Here is a 21,029-nt window from a genome sequence, read left to right as displayed (position 1 = left end):
GTGCGGGTCAAGCTGAGAGGGTGCGGGTCAAGCTGAGAGGGTGCGGGTCAAGCTGAGAGGGTGCGGGTCAAGCTGAGAGGGTGCGGGTCAAGCTGAGAGGGTGCGGGTCAAGCTGAGAGGGTGCGGGTCAAGCTGAGAGGGTGCGGGTCAAGCTGAGAGGGTGCGGGTCAAGCTGAGAGGGTGCGGGTCAAGCTGAGAGGGTGCGGGTCAAGCTGAGAGGGTGCGGGTCAAGCTGAGAGGGTGCGGGTCAAGCTGAGAGGGTGCGGGTCAAGCTGAGAGGGTGCGGGTCAAGCTGAGAGGGTGCGGGTCAAGCTGAGAGGGTGCGGGTCAAGCTGAGAGGGTGCGGGTCAAGCTGAGAGGGTGCGGGTCAAGCTGAGAGGGTGCGGGTCAAGCTGAGAGGGTGCGGGTCAAGCTGAGAGGGTGCGGGTCAAGCTGAGAGGGTGCGGGTCAAGCTGAGAGGGTGCGGGTCAAGCTGAGAGGGTGCGGGTCAAGCTGAGAGGGTGCGGGTCAAGCTGAGAGGGTGCGGGTCAAGCTGAGAGGGTGCGGGTCAAGCTGAGAGGGTGCGGGTCAAGCTGAGAGGGTGCGGGTCAAGCTGAGAGGGTGCGGGTCAAGCTGAGAGGGTGCGGGTCAAGCTGAGAGGGTGCGGGTCAAGCTGAGAGGGTGCGGGTCAAGCTGAGAGGGTGCGGGTCAAGCTGAGAGGGTGCGGGTCAAGCTGAGAGGGTGCGGGTCAAGCTGAGAGGGTGCGGGTCAAGCTGAGAGGGTGCGGGTCAAGCTGAGAGGGTGCGGGTCAAGCTGAGAGGGTGCGGGTCAAGCTGAGAGGGTGCGGGTCAAGCTGAGAGGGTGCGGGTCAAGCTGAGAGGGTGCGGGTCAAGCTGAGAGGGTGCGGGTCAAGCTGAGAGGGTGCGGGTCAAGCTGAGAGGGTGCGGGTCAAGCTGAGAGGGTGCGGGTCAAGCTGAGAGGGTGCGGGTCAAGCTGAGAGGTCACCAGGACATGTGCAAATGATACAGTAGAGTCACGCGTCCAAGAACATTGTTTCCAAGGGGTTCGCCTGGGACATTCTTATTTCGTTGGGCAATATGGCGGCGTTCTTATAGCACGCTCTTAGAAACAAGTCGAGCTGGATCATATGTATCCCACAAGCTGGCGGAAAACCAACACCACCGTTCTTAACTTTAGGCTGTGGCATTCTTAGCATTTCAGGCTGGACATTCTCGGGCTCAACGTTCTTCAGCGCGCGACTCTACTGCAGAGTCTCCTTGAAGCAACGGCAGGAGCACTGTACACTGCACAAGACGTTGGAACAGACAGTAGTAGTATGGAACTCTTCAGATTGCAAGCTGGCTTTGACAGCTCATAACGAAACAAAAGGAAAGGACAAGTTGATGACCTCAGACATGTCAACAACAGGATATGTGCACGCTTGGTGTTAACGTTATCTAGTTGAACATGATACATACATGAACTTTGAAGTATACATGAGAGGAGTACATGTGCATACATGAGGGTTGTTACAATAAAGTCTAGCAACCCTGTCAGGGGTTTCACAGTGTTTAGCATGGTTTACGTATGAGTTCTAATGCTAGCCAGCTGTTGGTTATTATAGTAGCAGTGTGAGTAGTCCACTGACTGCATGGTCATGCACGGGCACGCACTCCCACGGAAAGAAATCACTGGCGAGCTGAAATACAACTTCCTACAGAATCATACTGGGGATCACAAAACGTCTAATCTGAGACCAGATGGCGTGATTGTTGAGGTTGAATGTGCTACTTCAAAGTACACTGCAGTCTGGAAATGTACTACTACCAACTACATGTAGAAACACACTGCTAGGTGCTAGGCAAGGACATCGCCAGCATCATCAAGTACGAGCACACAGAAACAGTGGGCAAAGAGACTTAGTAGTGAAAACTTGGTGCCAAATCGTATGACGAGCGAGAAGGCAGTGACACTTTGCGCAAAGTCTTGAAACACCAAGCTCCTCAAATCAACCAAAGGTGCGCAAGAGACACCTTTCCACCGCAGAGCAGGACACGTTCCAGACAAACGGGCAGCCATTGGAGGGTTTGAGAAAACCAGAACATTGGGCTGGGCCGAGCTTCGCAGAAGGAAAGCAGAGCAGTCAGCGTACATTTTCATCCCTAGAGAACAAGTCTTGACCGATTCAGTAATGCTGCTCCTTGCTTGGTTGTGATCATATTGGTCAGAAGCAACACTTCGATGAGCTATGGTGTGAACACAGGCGACTTGCGGGATGATCATCTGGCTGGCTGTTGTCCACGTTCCGGCACTAGCTACCAGTACAAGTACATGTGTTCACAGTCTACACTGTACATGTACTGTATACGCACTGGCAGTGGTGTCACAGTCACTGCACTGCTTATTAGCACGGTAAGCAGGACTATCAGCACTGACCAGTGCGGAGCAATGGTTGGTATCCAAGCAGGTTTTACTATCAGCACTGACCAGTGGTTGATATCCAAGCAAGTTTTTACTATCAATACTGACATGTGCGGAGCAATGGTTGGTATCCAAGCAGGTTTTTACTGTCAGCACTGACCTGTGCAGAGCAATGGTTGATATCCAAGCAGGTTTTTACTATCAACACTGACCAGAGCGGAGCAATGGTTGATATGTAAGCAGGTTTTTACTATCAGCACCGACCAGTGCGGAGCAGTGGTTGATATCCAAGCAAGTTTTTACTATCAACACTGACATGTGCGGAGCAATGGTTGGTATCCAAGCAGGTTTATACTATCAACACTGATCTGTGCGGAGCAATGGTTGGTATCCAAGCAGGTGTTCACTATCAGCACTGACCGGTTTCGTCTGGCTTGTGACCCATGGTATGTCGAGTAACCAAAGTGCTGGTGGGCAAACAATTCATTGTTTCGCCGAAAACTCACCATTCCCGTCACGGTGAGCTTATGAACATCGACGGGCATGTGAGTGGAGTAAAGCGGAGACTTTCCTCGTGTCAGTCTTTTTCTTGTTTGCTGGAGCTTGACGAATCCTTATCAGCCGTAGCTCTAACCTTCGTTGACAAGCTGGACAAGAGGAGAGAAAGTATCGGCAAGCACAGATAATAGCGTTGAAGCAGCAGCTGCAACACGGCCCGTATGAACAGCCATCTACGTTTCAATGCCAAGCACATTCAGCCAATTGCTCTACATTCGATTGTAACATTGCGCTTCGCAGCACCACACTAGGCACGTTCGTTCACAGGCGATTACACTTCGAGAATTTGATGCAACCCGCGCAACATTTGCTTGAAAAAAAACCCCAAGACATAACATGATCAGATGGTCATTCCGCCCAGCCACATCACCCCACCACTGTAGCAAGCTCAGTGCGTCCACAGCATACAAAGTAGGCAAACACTCACTGTTGGCAATATGTCTCAGATGCACAGTAGCTCACTCACCATACACTTACTGGTATACATTGTATGCACAGTAGCTCACTCACCATACACTCACTGCTATACATTGTATGCACAGTAGCTCACTCACCATACACTCACTGCTATACATTGCATGCACAGTAGCTCACTCACCATACACTTACTGGTATACATTGTATGCACAGTAGCTCACTCACCATACACTCACTGCTATACATTGTATGCACAGTAGCTCACTCACCATACACTTACTGCTATACATTGTATGCACAGTAGCTCACTCACCATACACTCACTGCTATACATTGTATGCACAGTAGCTCACTCACCATACACTTACTGCTATACATTGTATGCACAGTAGCTCACTCACCATACACTCACTGCTATACATTGTATGCACAGTAGCTCACTCACCATACACTCACTGCTATACATTGTATGCACAGTAGCTCACTCACCATACACTTACTGCTATACATTGTATGCAAAGTAGCTCACTCACCATACACTTACTGCTATACATTGTATGCACAGTAGCTCACTCACCATACACTCACTGCTATACATTGTATGCACAGTAGCTCACTCACCATACACTCACTGCTATACATTGTATGCACAGTAGCTCACTCACCATACACTTACTGCTATACATTGTATGCACAGTAGCTCACTCACCATACACTTACTGCTATACATTGTATGCACAGTAGCTCACTCACCATACACTTACTGGTATACATTGTATGCACAAACTCTACAAAGTCAAATTTGACATAACTACATAGGTCACACGGTACATGTAAGTCTGTATTTTTGTAGTAAAAGGAGTTTCGGCAGTCATGCACATACACGTACACACACACACACCAAACACACACACACACACACACACATATACACATACACACACAGACACACACACACATACACCAGGCACCATCTATTCGCATACCTTTGTAGTTCACCGGCAACACAGGGTTGAAGATAATTGAGCGGTTCCAGAATGGAATCGCCACCAGACAGAGACTGCTTGGCTTGCTTATATTCTTCCATTAGCTCATCCAGTTCCTAAGCACAAGAGAACACCAAGCACAGGATAACAATCCCAGCAACAGTTGAAAGAAGTGAAAAGAGAGTGTCTTCACTTCACAGAACAGTAGTATAGTCATCAGCCAGAACACCCCTGATTGTGCAAACGGAAATATCCAATCGAAGACATTGTTTTAGGATTAACAACACAGGACACACGCAAGCAAACGCCACCTGAATACTGCTAATTGCACAGCGATACTGGTACTGATTGTTGGTTTATCCACAGTCGCAGGGGCCATTAATTGCAGTGCAGCAGCGTGAAATTGTTCATGAAGCAAAACGTACAGGGCTACGTAACGTAAAGTCTGACAACACAAAGATCCCGGAATGCTACAACCAGGAAATAGGACTACGCATTTTTCTCACTGCTGACAAAGCTGACGGTGACGGACAAACAGTGCTACTCTCACTACTAGCAACCATGCAGTACAAAAAGCGCAAATACAGGTGGAAGCCGGGAAGTAGGCGGGCAAGCACGCAAGCTGGTCGCAAGCAGAGTGCTTACCGTGACCCCTGCCTGCGTAAGCACACCAGGCATGTGAGACGTGGGTTTAGACTGGAGGAATTCATCCAGTGGATCACCACCTTCCAGACATGTCTTGCCCGTTCCAATCAGAAGCTGTACACCGAGTGACCAGCACAGGAAAGAATAGAAACAAGAATTGTCTGACCACAATACAAATATTGAAATAATGAAAGTTTGCAAAAAGGATTCAAAATGAACTGCAAAAGCATCATTTCTGAGTCAATGTTACCGGCTTGACCAAACGTTGATAGAACACGGCTTCTTCTAATCAAACTTCGCATTAAACTAATTTAACTGGACTGTGGCAAGCCAAGACACAAAACACACGCGCGTGCGCGCACACACACACACATACACACATCTGTGAATGCATGCATGTACAAAGGCACTGCGGAGAAGTAAAGCAGTCGGCTGGGATAGCAAAGTATGCATAGTATTGCATACCTCTGAGCTATAGTAGACTATATCCAGAGCATTCTTCCAGCCAAGTTGACGAATTATGAAATCCAAGTCGCTGTGCTACAGCATGACGAGATGCAGAACAGACAAAGTCAAGAGCTGAAGACAAGTTTCCAATACATATAAAGTGAGGCACGCGTTTTTTGGGCTCTCCTTTTTTCCCCTTTTTGCAGCCCAGCCGGCATCAGGCCAGACTGGAAGTAGACTAGATCAGTGATTAGGAATAGTATTAGAAGTAGAGTAGTGTCGGAAACTAACTTGCCATGCCCGGAGCTACCACGAGAACTAGCTCTCGTGCATCAGCCTTGACTGAATCTGAGACGAAAATGCTGGGCTCCCTGCCTAGTTTCGAGTCGGATGTATCGGCAGTGCTAAAAAGTCTGGCCGCACTTGTCTCCGAGGCCGCCGATTGCGAGGATTGCCTGAACAATAGGTTCGATGAGCTATCCAGGCAAGTATCTGAGCTGAAGGAGGAGGTAGCTTCTCTCAAAGAATCCGCCATGACCACGGCGAAAGCTCCTCAGCCATGCCAGCCAGTACGTACTACGAACCGTGACCGTACCCGTACTGACCCCCGCACAGCCTGCAGGCCGTATAGCACGAGTTCGAGTATGAGTAGATCTACTAGCGCGCTGAACCAAGGTCCAGCATCCGATGCGCCCTGTACTGAATTTGAAAATGATGCTCGCCCAGCAGCCAGTCCTGGCCACAATGTGGACAGCATGAGCGAGAGTGACGCGGATGACGGTTTTCAGCAGCCACGGAGACGAAAGCGCAACAAGAGCACAAAGGTGTTGCAGCCCATCTCCGACGATGCATGGAAACTCATTGCAGATGAGCCCCACAGAGCGAAGAGAGCTGTCGTGTATGTTGGTAACCTCAGCAGGGAGACAACTGAAGACCGGTTACGTGAATTTGTTGATTTGCGCAGCAGGGCCGTCAACTCTGACACACCAGTAGTGCTCAACACCTGTAGCATGCATGTTAATGCTAGCGGCTGCATGTCTGCAAGAGCGTTTGTGGATGCCAGCTCCCTGCATATCCTGCTGGCTGCCAACTTCTGGCCAAGGCCACTTTACTGCAGGAGGTGGACCTTCCACACATCCGGCACTCACAAGACGGCACCAGGGTCAGCTCAGCCTGGCTGCCCACCAACTGACAAGCCAGACACAGCCCCATCCCTACCCAATCCACTGCAAAGCGCAGGTAGCAACAAAAGCAGCAGCCCAGATACAAGTGCTGGTGGAATCATGTCCAAATTTGGAGAGTTTCAACATGCGCTTGTATCCTCCAAAGCTGATATCGCTGTTAATACTGAAACCAAGATCACGTCAGAGAAGTTCTCCCTTCACGAGTCAGCCATCCCAGGGTACTCCGGCCCACTCCGGCGTGACAGGACTGAACATGGTGGTGGCATAGCAATCTGGATACGCAGCCCATTGGCGTACCATCATCTAGATCAGTACGACTCATCTCTTCACGAAGTAACCTGGCTCACAGTGCAGTCTGCCCATCATGGTAAGATAGTGCTGGGTGCTGTGTACAGGCCTGGATCCGCCTCAGGCACTGATATCTCAACACTTGAGCACCTCGATGGCATCCTGGATAACGTCAGAAAACACGGTACCCACACCGTGCTGGTTGGAGACTTCAATGTCCACAACACGACTTGGCTCGGCAGCTCTAAGACCACCCGTGCAGGGGAGTACATGGAGGAACTAAGCGCTGCCCACAGCCTCACGCAGCATGTCCAAGAACCAACCCGAGGTCTCAACACCCTGGACTTAGTGCTCTCTGACTTCACTGGTACTGTGACCACCGGTATCTCGCCGCCGATAGGAAGGTCAGACCATTGTGTTGTCCACGCTGAGCTCGCTCAAGCCTCGCTAGAAAATGAGCCCAGCACACGGAGGCGTGCGTGGCGATATGGCCATGCCGACTGGAACAGACTGCGTGCCCACTACCATCGCATTGCCTGGACAGCTGAGTTTCCGGAGGACCTAGAGGAAGCATGCAGCCTTGTTACTAGGCACATCGTGTCCGGGATGCTGCAGTTTATTCCCCACAAGAAGCTGGAAACAAGGCCGTCCGATCCGAGCCGGTGGACACCAGAATGCACTGAGGCTCAACGTGCCAAAGAGAAAGCGTGGAAGGCCTGGCGTCACCAGGGGCCCAGTGAATGCCTGAAGCAGTCGTTCATGACAGCTGTCACTCAATCTATTATAACCCAACATCGTGGACAACAAGCTGAAGAGCAGACAGTCCGAGAGCGTCTCACACGTGGTTCCATGAGAGACAAGGACTAGTGGAGGAATGTCAAGCGCGCCGCGCCGTCCTGGGTAGGACTACAGACGTGCCAACACTCACTGATGCTGACGGGCACGGGCACAGTACTGTACATTGAAAGCCAAGAGCGAGTGCCTTGCTAGATTCTTTGCTGAAAAATGTAGCCTTGGGGACAATGACATCGACAATGCTGAGTTACCAGCAACACCCCACACTACCACTCCGAGCCTGCAGCGCATCCGCTTCCGCGTCTCCGAAGTCCAACGGTGCCTGACATCAAAATCCACTGGTCCAGATGAGATCCCAGGACGAGTACTCAAGGAGTGTGCAGCTGAACTAGCATATCCGCTGGCTAGACTGTTTCGCCTGTGTTTTGCAAATGGAGTCCAGCCCCAATAATGGAAAATTGCCCGTGTCGTTGGACGCGCCGGCAACACCAGTCCCTCGGTGGCCACTCTTTTCAACTCACAACTCCTCTGCCAGCCTCCAGTCCAGAGTTCATCCGCCGCTCCTTCCCATACTTTGTCCGGGAGAGCTGGAACACACTGCCTGCCCCAATCCTCGCCGATCGCCCAACTCTCAAGAAATTGCCGACATTCAAGACCAAGGCCTACCATCACCTCCGCCAGACCAATTGGCTATGGGCCACTGACGTCAACCAGCACTGAGAATAACCGGTTGTCTCTATTATTATGATTTTCTGTTTCTCTCTCTCTCTCTCTCTCAGACTCTCTCTCTCTCACTCACTCACTCTCTCGCTCTTCCTCTCCTGGAAAGCTCCTCATCCTCATTCTCCCTTTCTCTGTCCATTTCCCCTTCCTGATGCGTAGGCCAACTGATGAACCCGAGACCACTAGGTCGGGGGAGGTTGACCTACCTCATCGGCACGCATGCTAGGCTCCTCTGTGTTGTCAATGTTCGCTTGTCCAATTTTGTCTACCTCCCCTTTTATGTTGCTGGCCAGTGCTTTGTAATAAAAAAAACAACAACAAAAAACACACACACCCACCCCCACACATACCCACACACACACGTGCAAGCCAGATCCGGCCATGACTGCGATTAAAAACTGCATGTTGACAAGCACCTGTCCTGCCTCTCTAAACCACCCTAGATGTAGTTGTTCGGACGTGGACGTGGTCATAGTTGAGCAGTTCAACATTGGCACCCCAGGTAGCAATATTGAGCTAATCGAGCGCGACTCCGCAAGACACAAGTCTGTACTGCAGGTGCAGCAGATACAAACCGTACTGATGCAGTCTTTTTATTGAAATGTCTGGCTATGGCCGTTGGCCACACAAACACCACATGCCTGTGTTGAGAGCTCTCTATCAAATCAACAGGATATGGTGTGCCTGGTTAAACTAACCTCGTCTGCAGTGGCCCAGTCGTGTACCTGTTTGATACGCTGATACAGGTGAGTAGTTAGCCGAATCTACAAACACAAGTTACAAACACGACAGCAGATGAGAGCACATCAGGGTTGGGAATATGTTGTTGTTCGCTTCTATTTTACTTCACCAATTGCACAGGCATTGTTGCCTTCTCACAGTCCCAGAGGTCCGATTCTCACAGAAAGATGAAGGATACGTGCAAGGCACAATAGCATTGCTCCCAACTACCCACAGAAAGCCAAGGCCATCACCTATTTCAGTGTGTGTGTGTGTGTGTGTGTGTGTGTGTGTGTGTGTGTGTGTGTGTGCGCGCGCGTATGTGTGCATGTGTGTGCGTACGTGTGTGTGTGTGTGTGTGTGTGTGTGTGTGTGTGTGTGTGTGTGTGTGTGTGTGTGTGAGCTTCAGTCGTTCTTCTTACTAGTCTTAGGCCACGGGGTGGCTCTGGGTTCACCAGAGTCGCCCCTGGCGTGTTCCTAAATTTCCTGGGGCGAGGGTTCCGCGGCGCGGTCGCCAGGGCAGTTTCTTTTCTGTCACGATCGTTGTTGTCCTCGTCTCTCCATTCGCGGTGGTGTAGCTGACCCCCGAATGGTTTCAAACTGCGAAGCTCAGAGAGTACTGTCAGGAAGGCGGAGGAGAGGAAGGCTGCGAACATTGGCCTTTGGATCTTGGAACGTCCGCACTCTGGTCAACAATGACGGACCGGTCGAGACGGCAAAGAGACGAGTGAATTTTGAAAATTTGAATTTTGTGCCCGTCGTGGAGGACAGAAAGATCGACTTGGTTATCCGTGAGCTGTCCAGGTTTGACGTGGAAGTGGCTGGCCTGCAGGAAACCAAATGGTTTGGGAGAGACTCTTTCAACATCGGCGATGCGACTGTACTCGCCTCTGGTCGCCCCGTACCTGACGAAAATTTTCGTCGTGGCGAGGGTGTTGCGCTGGTTCTGCGTCGGAGGGCCAAGCAGGCATTTGAACGTGCAGGCTGCCAGTGGAGACCCGTCTCGTCACGCATCGTGACGGCCAGGTTGAGATTTGAGCACGGGTGGATGTCAGTGATTTCATGTTACGCTCCTACGTTTCGATCCCCCCATGCTGACAAGGAAGAGTTCTTTGCTCAGTTCCAGTCTGCTCTCAGCGATGTCAACTCTGCTGATGACGTCATCGTCCTGGGGGATTTCAACGCTCGTGTTGGTTTTGGCCCACAGCAACTAGAGATGTGGCAGGGAGTGCATGGATCACATGGTGTTGGTGATGTGAACGATGCTGGTCATCGACTACTCACATTCTTGGCGTGTCAACAGCTCACAGTATGTAACACACTGTTTCCCAAGAAACGCATTCACATGTACACCTGGCAACACCCTGGATCACAGAAGTGGCATTGTATAGATTATGTGTTCGTACGCCAACAACACCGTAAACGTTGCATGGACTGTCAAGTGATGCGCACTGCAGAGTGTAGCACAGACCACCGTCTTGTCCGCATGAAATACCGGCTACCTGACGTTGTGCAGCAACGGTACCATCATGATGCACGTTCCAGGCCGTGGAAGTTTGCTGTTCACCAATTCAAGCCATTCATGAGTGAAGAGGAGGCTGAGCGTGTGGCTACTGTACGTGCTGAGTACTGTGCTAGTCTTGAATCTCGTTTAGCCACGTATGACCGCGCCTCGTCTGTGGACTGTAAGTGGAGTACCGTGAAGTCGGCTGTCGTTGACGCGGCGGAGCAGGTGGTTGGTCGGGACAAGCGGCGGATGCCAGATTGGTTCCGTGACAATACCCTTGTATTGGAGCCTCTACTGGAGTCTCGTAATACCCTGTATAGCCAATGGCTGAGAAGCGGCAGGGACTCTGATCACCGGGCGTTCAAAGAAGCGCGTGGCCGGGCTCGTACTGGTATCCGGAAGGCAAAAACAACTTGGTTGATGGACAAAGCGGCGGTGGTGCACCGTGGACGTTTCAGTGGCAAAGCTGTCTGGTCTGCCATTCGCGACATGCAACGCTGCTTTGGGGGCTTGCAACCCCTGTCTGTCCAATCCATCCGCAATGCCGATGGAGTTCTTTGCGAATCTGTTCAGGAGCAGCAGGGCACATGGCATGGGCATTTCTCGGGTGTCTTGAATGTCTGCAGTGTGTACGATCCGCATGTCTTCCAACTTATCCCTCAGCGTGAGGTCGAGGACTCCCTCTCACTGCCACCATCGGAGGATGAGCTGACTCAGGCAATTAGACACCTACAGAATGGCAAAGCTGGTGGTATGTCACAGATTGTGCCGGAGCTGCTGAAGGTTGGTGTGCCTGTCCTCCATCCACTCCTCCTGGACCTACTCCAATCTGTCTGGTCGGGGGGTTGCGTGCCCCAGGACTGGCGCGATGCACTGCTGGTACCGATTCCAAAGAAGGGCGACCTCTCTCGCTGCGATAATTGGCGAGGGATCGCATTGCTGGAGGTTGTCGGCAAGTTGGCTGCTCGGATCATGCAAAACCGATTGCAAGGTATTGCTGAGGCGGAACTGCCTGAATTCCAATGCGGGTTTCGGCGGCACCGTGGTTGTGCAGACGCCATCTTCTCTGTCCGTCAACTTGTCGAGAAGTCGTACGAACATCGATCGAAGCTCTTCTGCGTATTTGTGGATCTCCGCAAAGCGTACGACTCTGTCCCTCGCGAAGCTCTTTGGCAGGCATTGCTGCGGCTGGGTGTGCCGCCCCCGACTGTGGCCATCATCAAATCATTCCATACAGACATGTCAGCTTGCGTTCGCGTTGCCGGTGGTTGCACGGATCCGATATCTGTCAAGAATGGGCTGCGCCAAGGGTGCGTGATGGCACCTGTACTGTTTAACTTGTACTTCGGCTTACTTATTGAGCGTTGGCGATCCCTTCTCGTGGAGCGTGGAATAGAGTCTGGTGTGGACTTCAGCTTCACAATTGATGGCCAGCTGTTCCCTCGTGTCACTAGGCGTCGTCCCCACTCCGAGTCCGGCCATGCTGATGACTTCGAGTTTGCGGATGATGCTGTACTGCTCGCTACAACTCGCAACGCAGCCGATCAATCCCTGTGTGCCTTTTGTGAGGTCGCATCCAGCTTGGGTCTCACAGTGAGCATGACCAAGACCAAGCTTCTCGTTGCAGGTTTCGGAGTTTGCCCTTCTGATTGCTCTGATTTGGTCATTGGCAGTGATAGGGTTGAAGCAGTCACCTCATTCCCCTATCTTGGTTCCACCATCACTCCAGACTCGCGGTCGCAAGCGGACATTCGGAGCCGTCTAGCAAAGGGTGCAGGGGCCTTTGGTGGTCTTCGGCGCATCCTACATGACCGGAGCCTGAACCTCCCTACCAGGCGTCACTTGTATGTCGTTTGCGTACTGTCAACGGTTCTGTATGGTTCAGAATGCTGGACGCCGTTGAAGGCAGATTTAGATAGAATGGACCGGTTTCACCATGCCAACATTCGCTCCATCCTTGGCGTATCGCGAGGCCGACAGTGGGAACAGCGCATCTCTTCACAGGAACTGCGAGCACAGTGGGGTGATCCCACACCATTGTCACGCATGGTGCAGCAGAGACGGTTGGAGTGGCTTGGGCACCTGGCTCGTCTTGATGACACCAGAGTACCGAAGCAGTTGCTGTTTGCCTGTCTCCCTCAGTCTCGGCCATTCTGTGGACAGGGGCGTCACAGGGCAGTTCGGAGTGGTACGACCGGGGGTCCGGGGGTGTCCCCCGGAAAAAAATTTGGGATTTTTTGGGCAATAGGGCACGTTTTGGCGCTCTGCAGCCGCAAACGAGGGTTTCCCGAGCACTTATTAGACAACCCCACTTACACTCAATATGCACATGTATCACACGGGAAACTTTAATTCAGAATATCAGCAAAGACACTTGATCCGACAAATAATTAAAAATACGGAACAATAGTTCTAAGCGGCATCAACATTGGCCAGACGCAAGATTTAAAATTTGCCAAACAAATCAATGCGGTGCTGGTTGGAGGAGGCAAAGTCATTGCCAATATCCTTCAGGTCAAGGGCATCACACTCCTCTTTCATCGTGGTGAGGATGGCACAGTGATTCAACCTCTCCTGGCTCATTGTGGACCGTAGGTAGGTCTTCAAGCGGCGCAAGGTAGAGAAAGATCTCTCGCTAGTGGCATTGGTTGCAGGAGCAACCAGAATTAGCCTAAGCAGGGCTACAACTTCACTTAGGAAGTGCTTGTTGGGCAGGGCCTGTACGTACTCTGCGATACGAGCAAGAGACACTTCCTTGGAGGTGAAGTAAGACGCCAGGATAGCGAGCTGCGACTCCAGCAATGACATATTGATGTCATCGCCCCAAAGCTTAGCAACATGCTCCTTCTCGTCCTTGTAGGCAGAACCAGCTGCAGCCTTCAGCAGAAGTTGCTCTAGGTTCTGGTAATGCTGCAGGCCAGGCTGGTCAAACCGGTCACCGATAGCTGCTATGATGGTGTCCAGTGCCGAAAAGAACATCGGACGATAGAGGTCCTCTACTGTAGCTGGGAAGTGAGGACTGGAGGTGCCCGTCTGAAGGCGAGCAGGGGTTTTGCGGCGACGTGGCAGCTGCGGCTCACTGACATCCACAGCAGACTGTTTGAGGAGAACATCGGCCCAGAACTTCTGAAATTCCTCTTCGGATCGAAGCTTCTGTAACGCCTTTACAGTCTGCGAAGCCATCCTTTGCCCATCTGCTGCTGAGAGTGACTTCTGTTGGAGCGCCACACTCAGGTTGTCAGCAAGACGCAGAACTAGGTGACCGAGGCAGGTTCCAAACAGAAACTCGAAAGTGGCTAGCTGATGGCCGACTCCGTTACACTTGGCTGACATCTCGTGGTCGTACTTCGCCAACTCCGTAAATCTCTCAAGACTGGCCTGGATTACTTCATAGTTTGCCAGGACACTCTGCAATGATGCTGCACGGACAGTCCAACGAGTCGGGCACAGGGTTCGAAAACCAGGCTCATCAGGTGCTATCTCTTCTTTTAACTTCGAAAACTCAGCAGTCCGCTTAGCCGAGTACTTGAGTAGCTTGCTCAGCTCGAAGGTAGTGTCTAGCGCATCCTTCACCACCTTCACGTCTCTCACCATGTCCTGGCAGGCCAGATTCAACGAATGTCCATAGCAATGCGTGAAGATCGCTTTGGGTTGCTCGTCCTGGATCTGTTTTGCCACACCATTCCTTGTGCCCTTCATAACTGCAGCACCATCATAGCATTGGCCTCTGCAGTTGGCGAGTGACATGCCCATGCGAATAATGCTGTCTTTTATTACCTGTGCAATGAGGAACAAACCAAGACCAAAACACCCAGATCAAAACAATGTTGTGGGACTGCAAGTAAATGGCACGCTGTGCAAATACATTGCAAAATCATTCACACTGACTGCTACCATATTAAAATAGTCAAATCCCTGAAATGTAACTATTGCACAGTACATTGTCAATACAGTGCTCTATCAAAAAGATTTTAAACATCAAGTGACAGCATTTACCTGGACAACAGTTGAAGCGTTGGCTGTGTGGATTGCATAAAATCCAAGGAAATCCTCTTGGGCTTCGAGATTGTCGTCTACCCAACGGACAACTACAACACATTGCTCCACGGTGGAGCAGTCAGTTGTCTCATCAACCATGATCGCAAAGATCTCGTTCCGAATCCGGAGTGACAACTGACGAAGCAAACGATGGGCCATCACCTAGGAGAGGCAAGCAAAAGGCCAATACAACAATAATAAGTTTGTGTGAATATTAGTCAGCTGCAATATATTCACTGAAATGGAACAATAGCTGATAAGTGATAAGCCATTGCTATCACGAAAATGCCACAGTATTTATTGTTCGCTATTTTCGAAGTACATCGAAGTTGGAAACACAATTATTGCTCTGAGTCTGAAGAATAATAATATCCAATAGCATATCATTAACATGCAGTCATTTGTCTGATACATCGAAGTTGGCAACACAATTATTGCTCTGAAGAATGTATCCAATAGCATAACATCATTAACATGCAGTCATTTGTCTGATTCTTACCTGAAGTATTTCATTCTGAATGGCAGCACTAGTGTACTTGTCAGTCCGACGGTTCAGCCAGCGCACAAGACTCTCATCATTGTCGGACAGTAGAGCCAGAACCTGCAGAAAATTACCGTCACACTCTCCACCTCCCGACCTGGAGCTTCCACGCAAAGCGAGTCCCTGTCGTGCGAGAAAGCGCACGGATCGGAGCACTTGCAGCAGACAAGCACGATTCTCCTTCCGCTGGGCAGTAAACTGGGAGTCCAAGCGCTCACCAACATCGCCGACATTTTCCGGGATTGTCAGCAGGCGATCGACCGCTTCCTTGTGGCAGCGCGACTCGGCATGTTTCGACATCACGCGCCTTGCCTCCTTCCAATTCTGATAGCCTGTTGTCACGAAGGCTTGCTCCACGGTTCTGGAGGAAATAAGGCCTCGCCTCGACGCTCTGACGCAAGTGTGGCAAAACGCTCGCTCGCTTGCGGAGTCCCAGTGCAACCAGGGAAAAACATCAAACCATTGTGGCTGGAAGGACCGCCACAGAACAGTCGCTACGCCATAGCTGCGCTTCGGAAACTGGAAATCCCTGGGCTGATTGGGCTTATCCGCAATCTCTGGTCCAGCGGATTCCGCCGCCATTGAAACTACCCTGCAGCTACGGAGCCAAGTGTGACGGTAAGTCCGCCTCAATCACAACATTATAACGATTTGGCTTCGCAAACTGTGTACATAGATCTACGGCGTGCTCCTTGTGCGCAGTTGTGGTGTGACTGTGAGGTGCTAAGTACTATAATGTGATTAGTACTAGTGGATGTACTCTAGACTAGTCTTGCAACACTTCGCGTTGTGCTACGAGGTGTGACATGTCACTGGTCACATCCGGCCTACCAGCAAGGCGCGATCTGCCTTGTTTAGCACACCGACATGTACGATCTGTACATATGGGCGAGTGCTGCGACCATCTTCTCACTGTACGAGTACACTGCTAGAGTGTAGTACACATGTACAGGAATGCCGTGCTTCGTGCCGTGACTTTTAGAGCGACTTTTAGTTGTAGTTACGATGTTTTGACTTTTGTACAAGTCCGAAGATCCTTGAATTTTTTTATCGCTTTTTTGGATGAATTGGGTGGACCATCCTGGACGAAAAGTGGTACGACCATGGTCGTAGTGGTCGTACCGTGTGTGACGCCCCTGGTGGACCTCGTCGTCGCTGGAAGGACACCATTCACACGGACCTATCCGTGGCTGGAGTGCGTAACTGGTTTGAGTTGGCAAGCGATCGTGGAGAGTGGCGTGGAGTGGTGACAGCAGCAGGTGAGGACAAGGAACCTGCCCCGAAGAGCATCGAGTGCCCAACCCGCCACCGTCTGTTCCGCCGTAGTTCCGACATGGCCCGGCACAAGTGTTCAGCAATCCGTCAGCTCCCGGTATCGGAGCAGCCTGGATCAGTACAGTGTCCAACATGCAACTGATGGCTACGTAGCAGAGGAGGCTTTGCGGTGCATAAGTGTCGACTAGGCGATGTCGACCAGCCGCCGGCCCCTGCCCCTGCTCCTCTTGTTGTTCCGGGTGTAACTTGCACCAACTGTCAGCGTTCATTTAAATCGGCTGCGGGTCTCAAGCGTCACCGTTGTGGAACCTGTCCAAAGCGCCCTACTGTGGCTGAACGCCAACAATTCAAGTTTCACTGCCAAGTTTGCCACAACCGACGGTTCCGGAGGCGGCAAGATCTGGAACGCCACTTAGAGCATTGCCTTCCTCCCCCCCTAACCTCTCTGACAGTACCTCCCATCTGGGAGCGGCGTGGCCAATCCTGGCAGCTGTCAATAGTAGTAGTAGTAGTAGTAGTAGTACAGTCGTCCCTCTCTAATCCGGCACTTTATAATCCAGCACCCTCGATAAACCAGCACAATTTTCAGTAGCCAAAATGTCCTCTTCATGCACATTGCAGCAGTAAATCAGATTTGTTAATCCAGCACCCTCCCTAATCCAGCAGATTTTCGTGGCACAAATGGTGCCGGATTATAGAGGGACCACTGTAGTAGTGTGTGTGTGTGTGTGTGTGTGTGTGTGTGTGTGTGTGTGTGTGTGTGTGTGTGTGTGTGTGTGTGTGTGTGTGTGTGTGCGTGTGTATAGGGATTCACTGGCCAGAAAAAGTCACTTCAAACAGCTGTGTGGTGGATACCAGGCTAAAAATAGTGGCGGTCAATTCATCAGCCTTGCAAGCTGTTGAATGGTGTAATCCCAGCACAAGTTGCTATGTCTAACATAGCTGTTCGCTATCATCGCTTCCGCGATGGGCATGTCTGAGGTCTGAGGTGTGCGTGTGTGTACATGTGCGCGGCCGTGCACACACACATGCGAGCGCATGCACGGTATGCGCCACCACTTATGAATAACTGCCAAGATGACATGTGTTTGCATACTGGGCTATCATCATGCAAGGAGTCCCACTGCAAAGCATGGCAAGACGAACCGTGCTACTTACACGAACAATAGGCTGGCAGGTTTGTGATGTGTAGGTGCAATACAGCGCATAGATACTGGCCACGCAGTTCAACACGTTGTCAGAACGGAGCTGTATGATGAACTGGCCCATCATGAACTCCACAAGCTGCACAATGCAACAGGAAACAACAGTGTACACAGGACAGATAACCGGACGCCCGGTTGTAACACGGCAAACCCATCGTGACTAGTTGCACTGTCCGGTTTATTGCGACTGCAGATGTGCTTGTGCATGCAAATGACAATCGACTTGCCCCAAAGTAGTATACTGCCAGGTGCAATGGTACGAAGAGTACATAAACCAGAATGTGCAACTGCACTCCGGGAGAATGAGACCACAGCAGAAAATTAATTTTGATTTAGATTGTAGTGACCTGCCTTGGCTACATCTCATACCCGTTCACAAGGTCATTTCACCGGCTCACTAAGGTAATTTCTGTTGGGCATTGCTACTTTTCGTACAAGTGGTGAAAAGCGCACGTGAATTTCCCATCATCACCTCAGTGATACGGTGATTTCGCATTGAACCTACGGCATGACCGGCAATCTAGGATTCGTGATGACCGAAACAAAACCAAAAACTCTGCCGTGGGATTGGTTTTATGCAGCATAGGTGCGGAGCTGCACACTCTGGTTTATGTACTCTCAATAATGCCCTACTAAAGTATGGTAGCCTGATCAAGGTCTTACCTCGCTACGGAAGCGTTGATCTACGGCACTGGAAGAAGGCAGCACAAAAACACGTACACCACCAAGAAAAGCACGCAGACAGGGACACAAACATCAACCACACAGGGAATTGGGCACACAGACACATAGACTGATGATCGCTTGGGCGTGAACTGTAAAACTCAAGAGTCACAGCAAGATTGATATGCACATGTCTCTACAATTGCAAGTGTAAACACAGACACCAAACAGTCAAACGCAAGGACATACATGCATGTACCGGTTCGGGTACACCCACCGCACCACAATATACACGTACACCCACCACGCACGGCTGTTCACGTGCAGGCACTTATCAATATGGCGTCGTTCGGTGCGATTTATGTAACATTGTGCGAATAGTACAAATATGCGATGAGTTTGCGTTTTTGCAAGAAACTCATGTCGATCCTCGCGTGGTTCCACGATTTGGGACGCGAAACCAAGAGAAAGTTTTGAAAGCGCTCGAGCGAGATATACCACCTTTCTCGCGTGTACAACATTCAAGTTAGACATTTCGTAATCGTTCAACGCACAATAGGGTAGATATCACAATTTCAAGCTCACTTGGCCGGCTGCTGTCTTCTTCTATAATATCCCACATGCTGACTAAGCAATTTACAGCAGGAAGCAGCCTTCTACACTCAACAGCAACTAAAGGGCCACACCATTTTGTCTTCCAAATCAAGAGAAAACAGGCTCCTGACTCGTCGCGCGTATTTAAAAGTTCACGCGCGTATTCTAATGACACTTGTGGAAGACAACCAGAGGATAGTCCTCTACCTGGGAAAAAATCGATCTAAGCTGGGAAAAAATCGGGAAGGGCTTCTCGGAGTCGAGTTTGTCAGCGACGACACAAGGAGTATTCCAGAACGAAGCCAAAGTCGCACGACACAGAACAAATGTTTCTTGAAGGAAAGGCAGTCATGTGAGGTACGAGCGGAAAGCTTGAAACAAGACGCAGATGATCAGCGTGTTCCCCGGGCTGTCCGGGCTGACTAGTCTCCAATATCCAGGGGAAACCATGGCCTACTCGTGTTCTGACGATTTGAAAATTCAAATTTTCTTGCCATTGAAGCCCAATCGAGACTTTCGGCGGCCATATTGTTAAGTGGCGTAAAATCGCACAAAAAACAGCCATGCACGCAGCAATCATTATTCAGTCACAATATGCTAGCATACAAAAAAACAGTTTTTCTTCATCCAAAATATGCTCTTGAGCTTCATCTCAGTTGCAACAACGAACCAATCATGTAACACGCATAGCAGTGTAGGATATTCCTATCATTATCGTATTTTACATGTACAGGAAGTCCACCCAGTCGTGGATGGACCATGTACGACGCTATTCAAAAATTATCTTACCACTGCAACAAGCTGTAACCTCCAGTCTTCCATAGTTTGACAAATTCTTCAAAGCGCACTGTTTGCTTCTCAATGTATTCTTCAATTAAGCGTTGGCAGTCATTAGCAGCAGTGCCACACTGGGGAATTTGCTCCGGGTGTTTTTCTTTGAAAGAACGCCTCGCACCGACCCTACTCTTTCTTGGCTTGCTAGGAATCATTACTGACTACCTTTGGTTAAAGAGAAGGAAAGTCGCTCCCACCGCCACACCTTCAAGCCTGCATTGATTTTTCGCTATGCAAAACTGAGCAGTGAGATTGTTTGAAAAGGAGTATCAAGACAAGAGTCGAGGGATGATAGAAGATTCAACACTTTTTTTACATTTCGGAAGACAAGATCAGGGAAGACGCATAATAACAAGAGTAGATAAACAAGAGTGTGCAACTCCGGATCTCTCCTGCACAATCTGCCCACGGCGGAATTTTTTGTTTACGTCACCTTTTTTCAGAGAAACGCGGCTTTGCCGCAGAGCAGTGTGAGAGCACGTGCTGGGCACCGACCTTGCATGCAGTGTAAAGCCCAGCCAAGTGCACGAGGGAAAACTCTCCAAAAGGCTCGCAGCGCGTGCGTCGTCGAAAAGATTACGTCAACAAAAAATTCCGCCGTGGGCCAACCCATGCGGAGTTGCACACTCTTGTTTATCTACTCTTGATAATAATTATAATGACTCTTTCTTCAAAAAATTGGATGATGTCATGAGATTTGCGCTAGCTCGTGCACGTGCACATCGTGACATCAGCCGCGATGTCGACGTCGCGCGACGCGCGCGTCGCGTCGTCAGCGCGAAGTGTGGCTGCTGTCCGCACGGTGACTTCATGTGCACCAACTAACGACATGGCGTCCTTTCATGCGGTTTACCGCACGGATTTATGAAGTCGGACATATTCCGATTTATTTGCATCAATCGCACAAAATTAGGTACATTTCTCTTGTAAACCCTGTCAGTTTGAGAATTTAGACAAACACCGAACAAATTTTAGCCGCGACGAGGATCGGGAGAAATCCATCATAATTATTTTACATAGCTACTACCATCACGTCGACCGAGTGAAGATCGAAATGATAATGGAGTGGAGAGAAGAAGACCTGAACTAGAGTGCTTGAGAGACTATGTAGTGTCACATGAGAATTGCTTCGTTAGGAAGGCTCTCCTTTTGAATGGAGAAGCCCAACGTCGCTGATCTGCATCGCCGTTTTCAAGCGCTGATCTGCAG

At 50.4% G+C, this 21,029-nt stretch overlaps 1 protein-coding gene across 1 annotated transcript; it reads right to left on the bottom strand.

The window, feature by feature from the left end:
• Positions 1–1,311: 1,311 nt before the first annotated feature.
• Positions 1,312–20,127, bottom strand: LOC135805394 (snRNA-activating protein complex subunit 1-like). The gene is made up of 8 exons (XM_065319422.1): positions 19,776–20,127; positions 18,393–18,420; positions 17,683–17,808; positions 9,142–9,207; positions 5,472–5,546; positions 5,007–5,120; positions 4,362–4,477; positions 1,312–3,047 (listed from the first exon to the last, which is right to left on the bottom strand). Exons 1-8 carry the CDS (start codon positions 19,973–19,975, stop codon positions 2,978–2,980), a joined length of 795 nt encoding a protein of 264 aa, XP_065175494.1. The 5' UTR covers positions 19,976–20,127; the 3' UTR covers positions 1,312–2,977.
• Positions 20,128–21,029: the final 902 nt, after the last annotated feature.

The sequence above is a fragment of the Sycon ciliatum genome, chromosome 1 (assembly GCF_964019385.1).
Source record: "Sycon ciliatum chromosome 1, ocSycCili1.1, whole genome shotgun sequence".
In the NCBI taxonomy this organism is placed as follows: Eukaryota; Metazoa; Porifera; class Calcarea; order Leucosolenida; family Sycettidae; genus Sycon; species Sycon ciliatum.
Note: the sequence above shows the minus strand (reverse complement) of the source record. Positions and strands in the feature narration are given on the sequence as shown.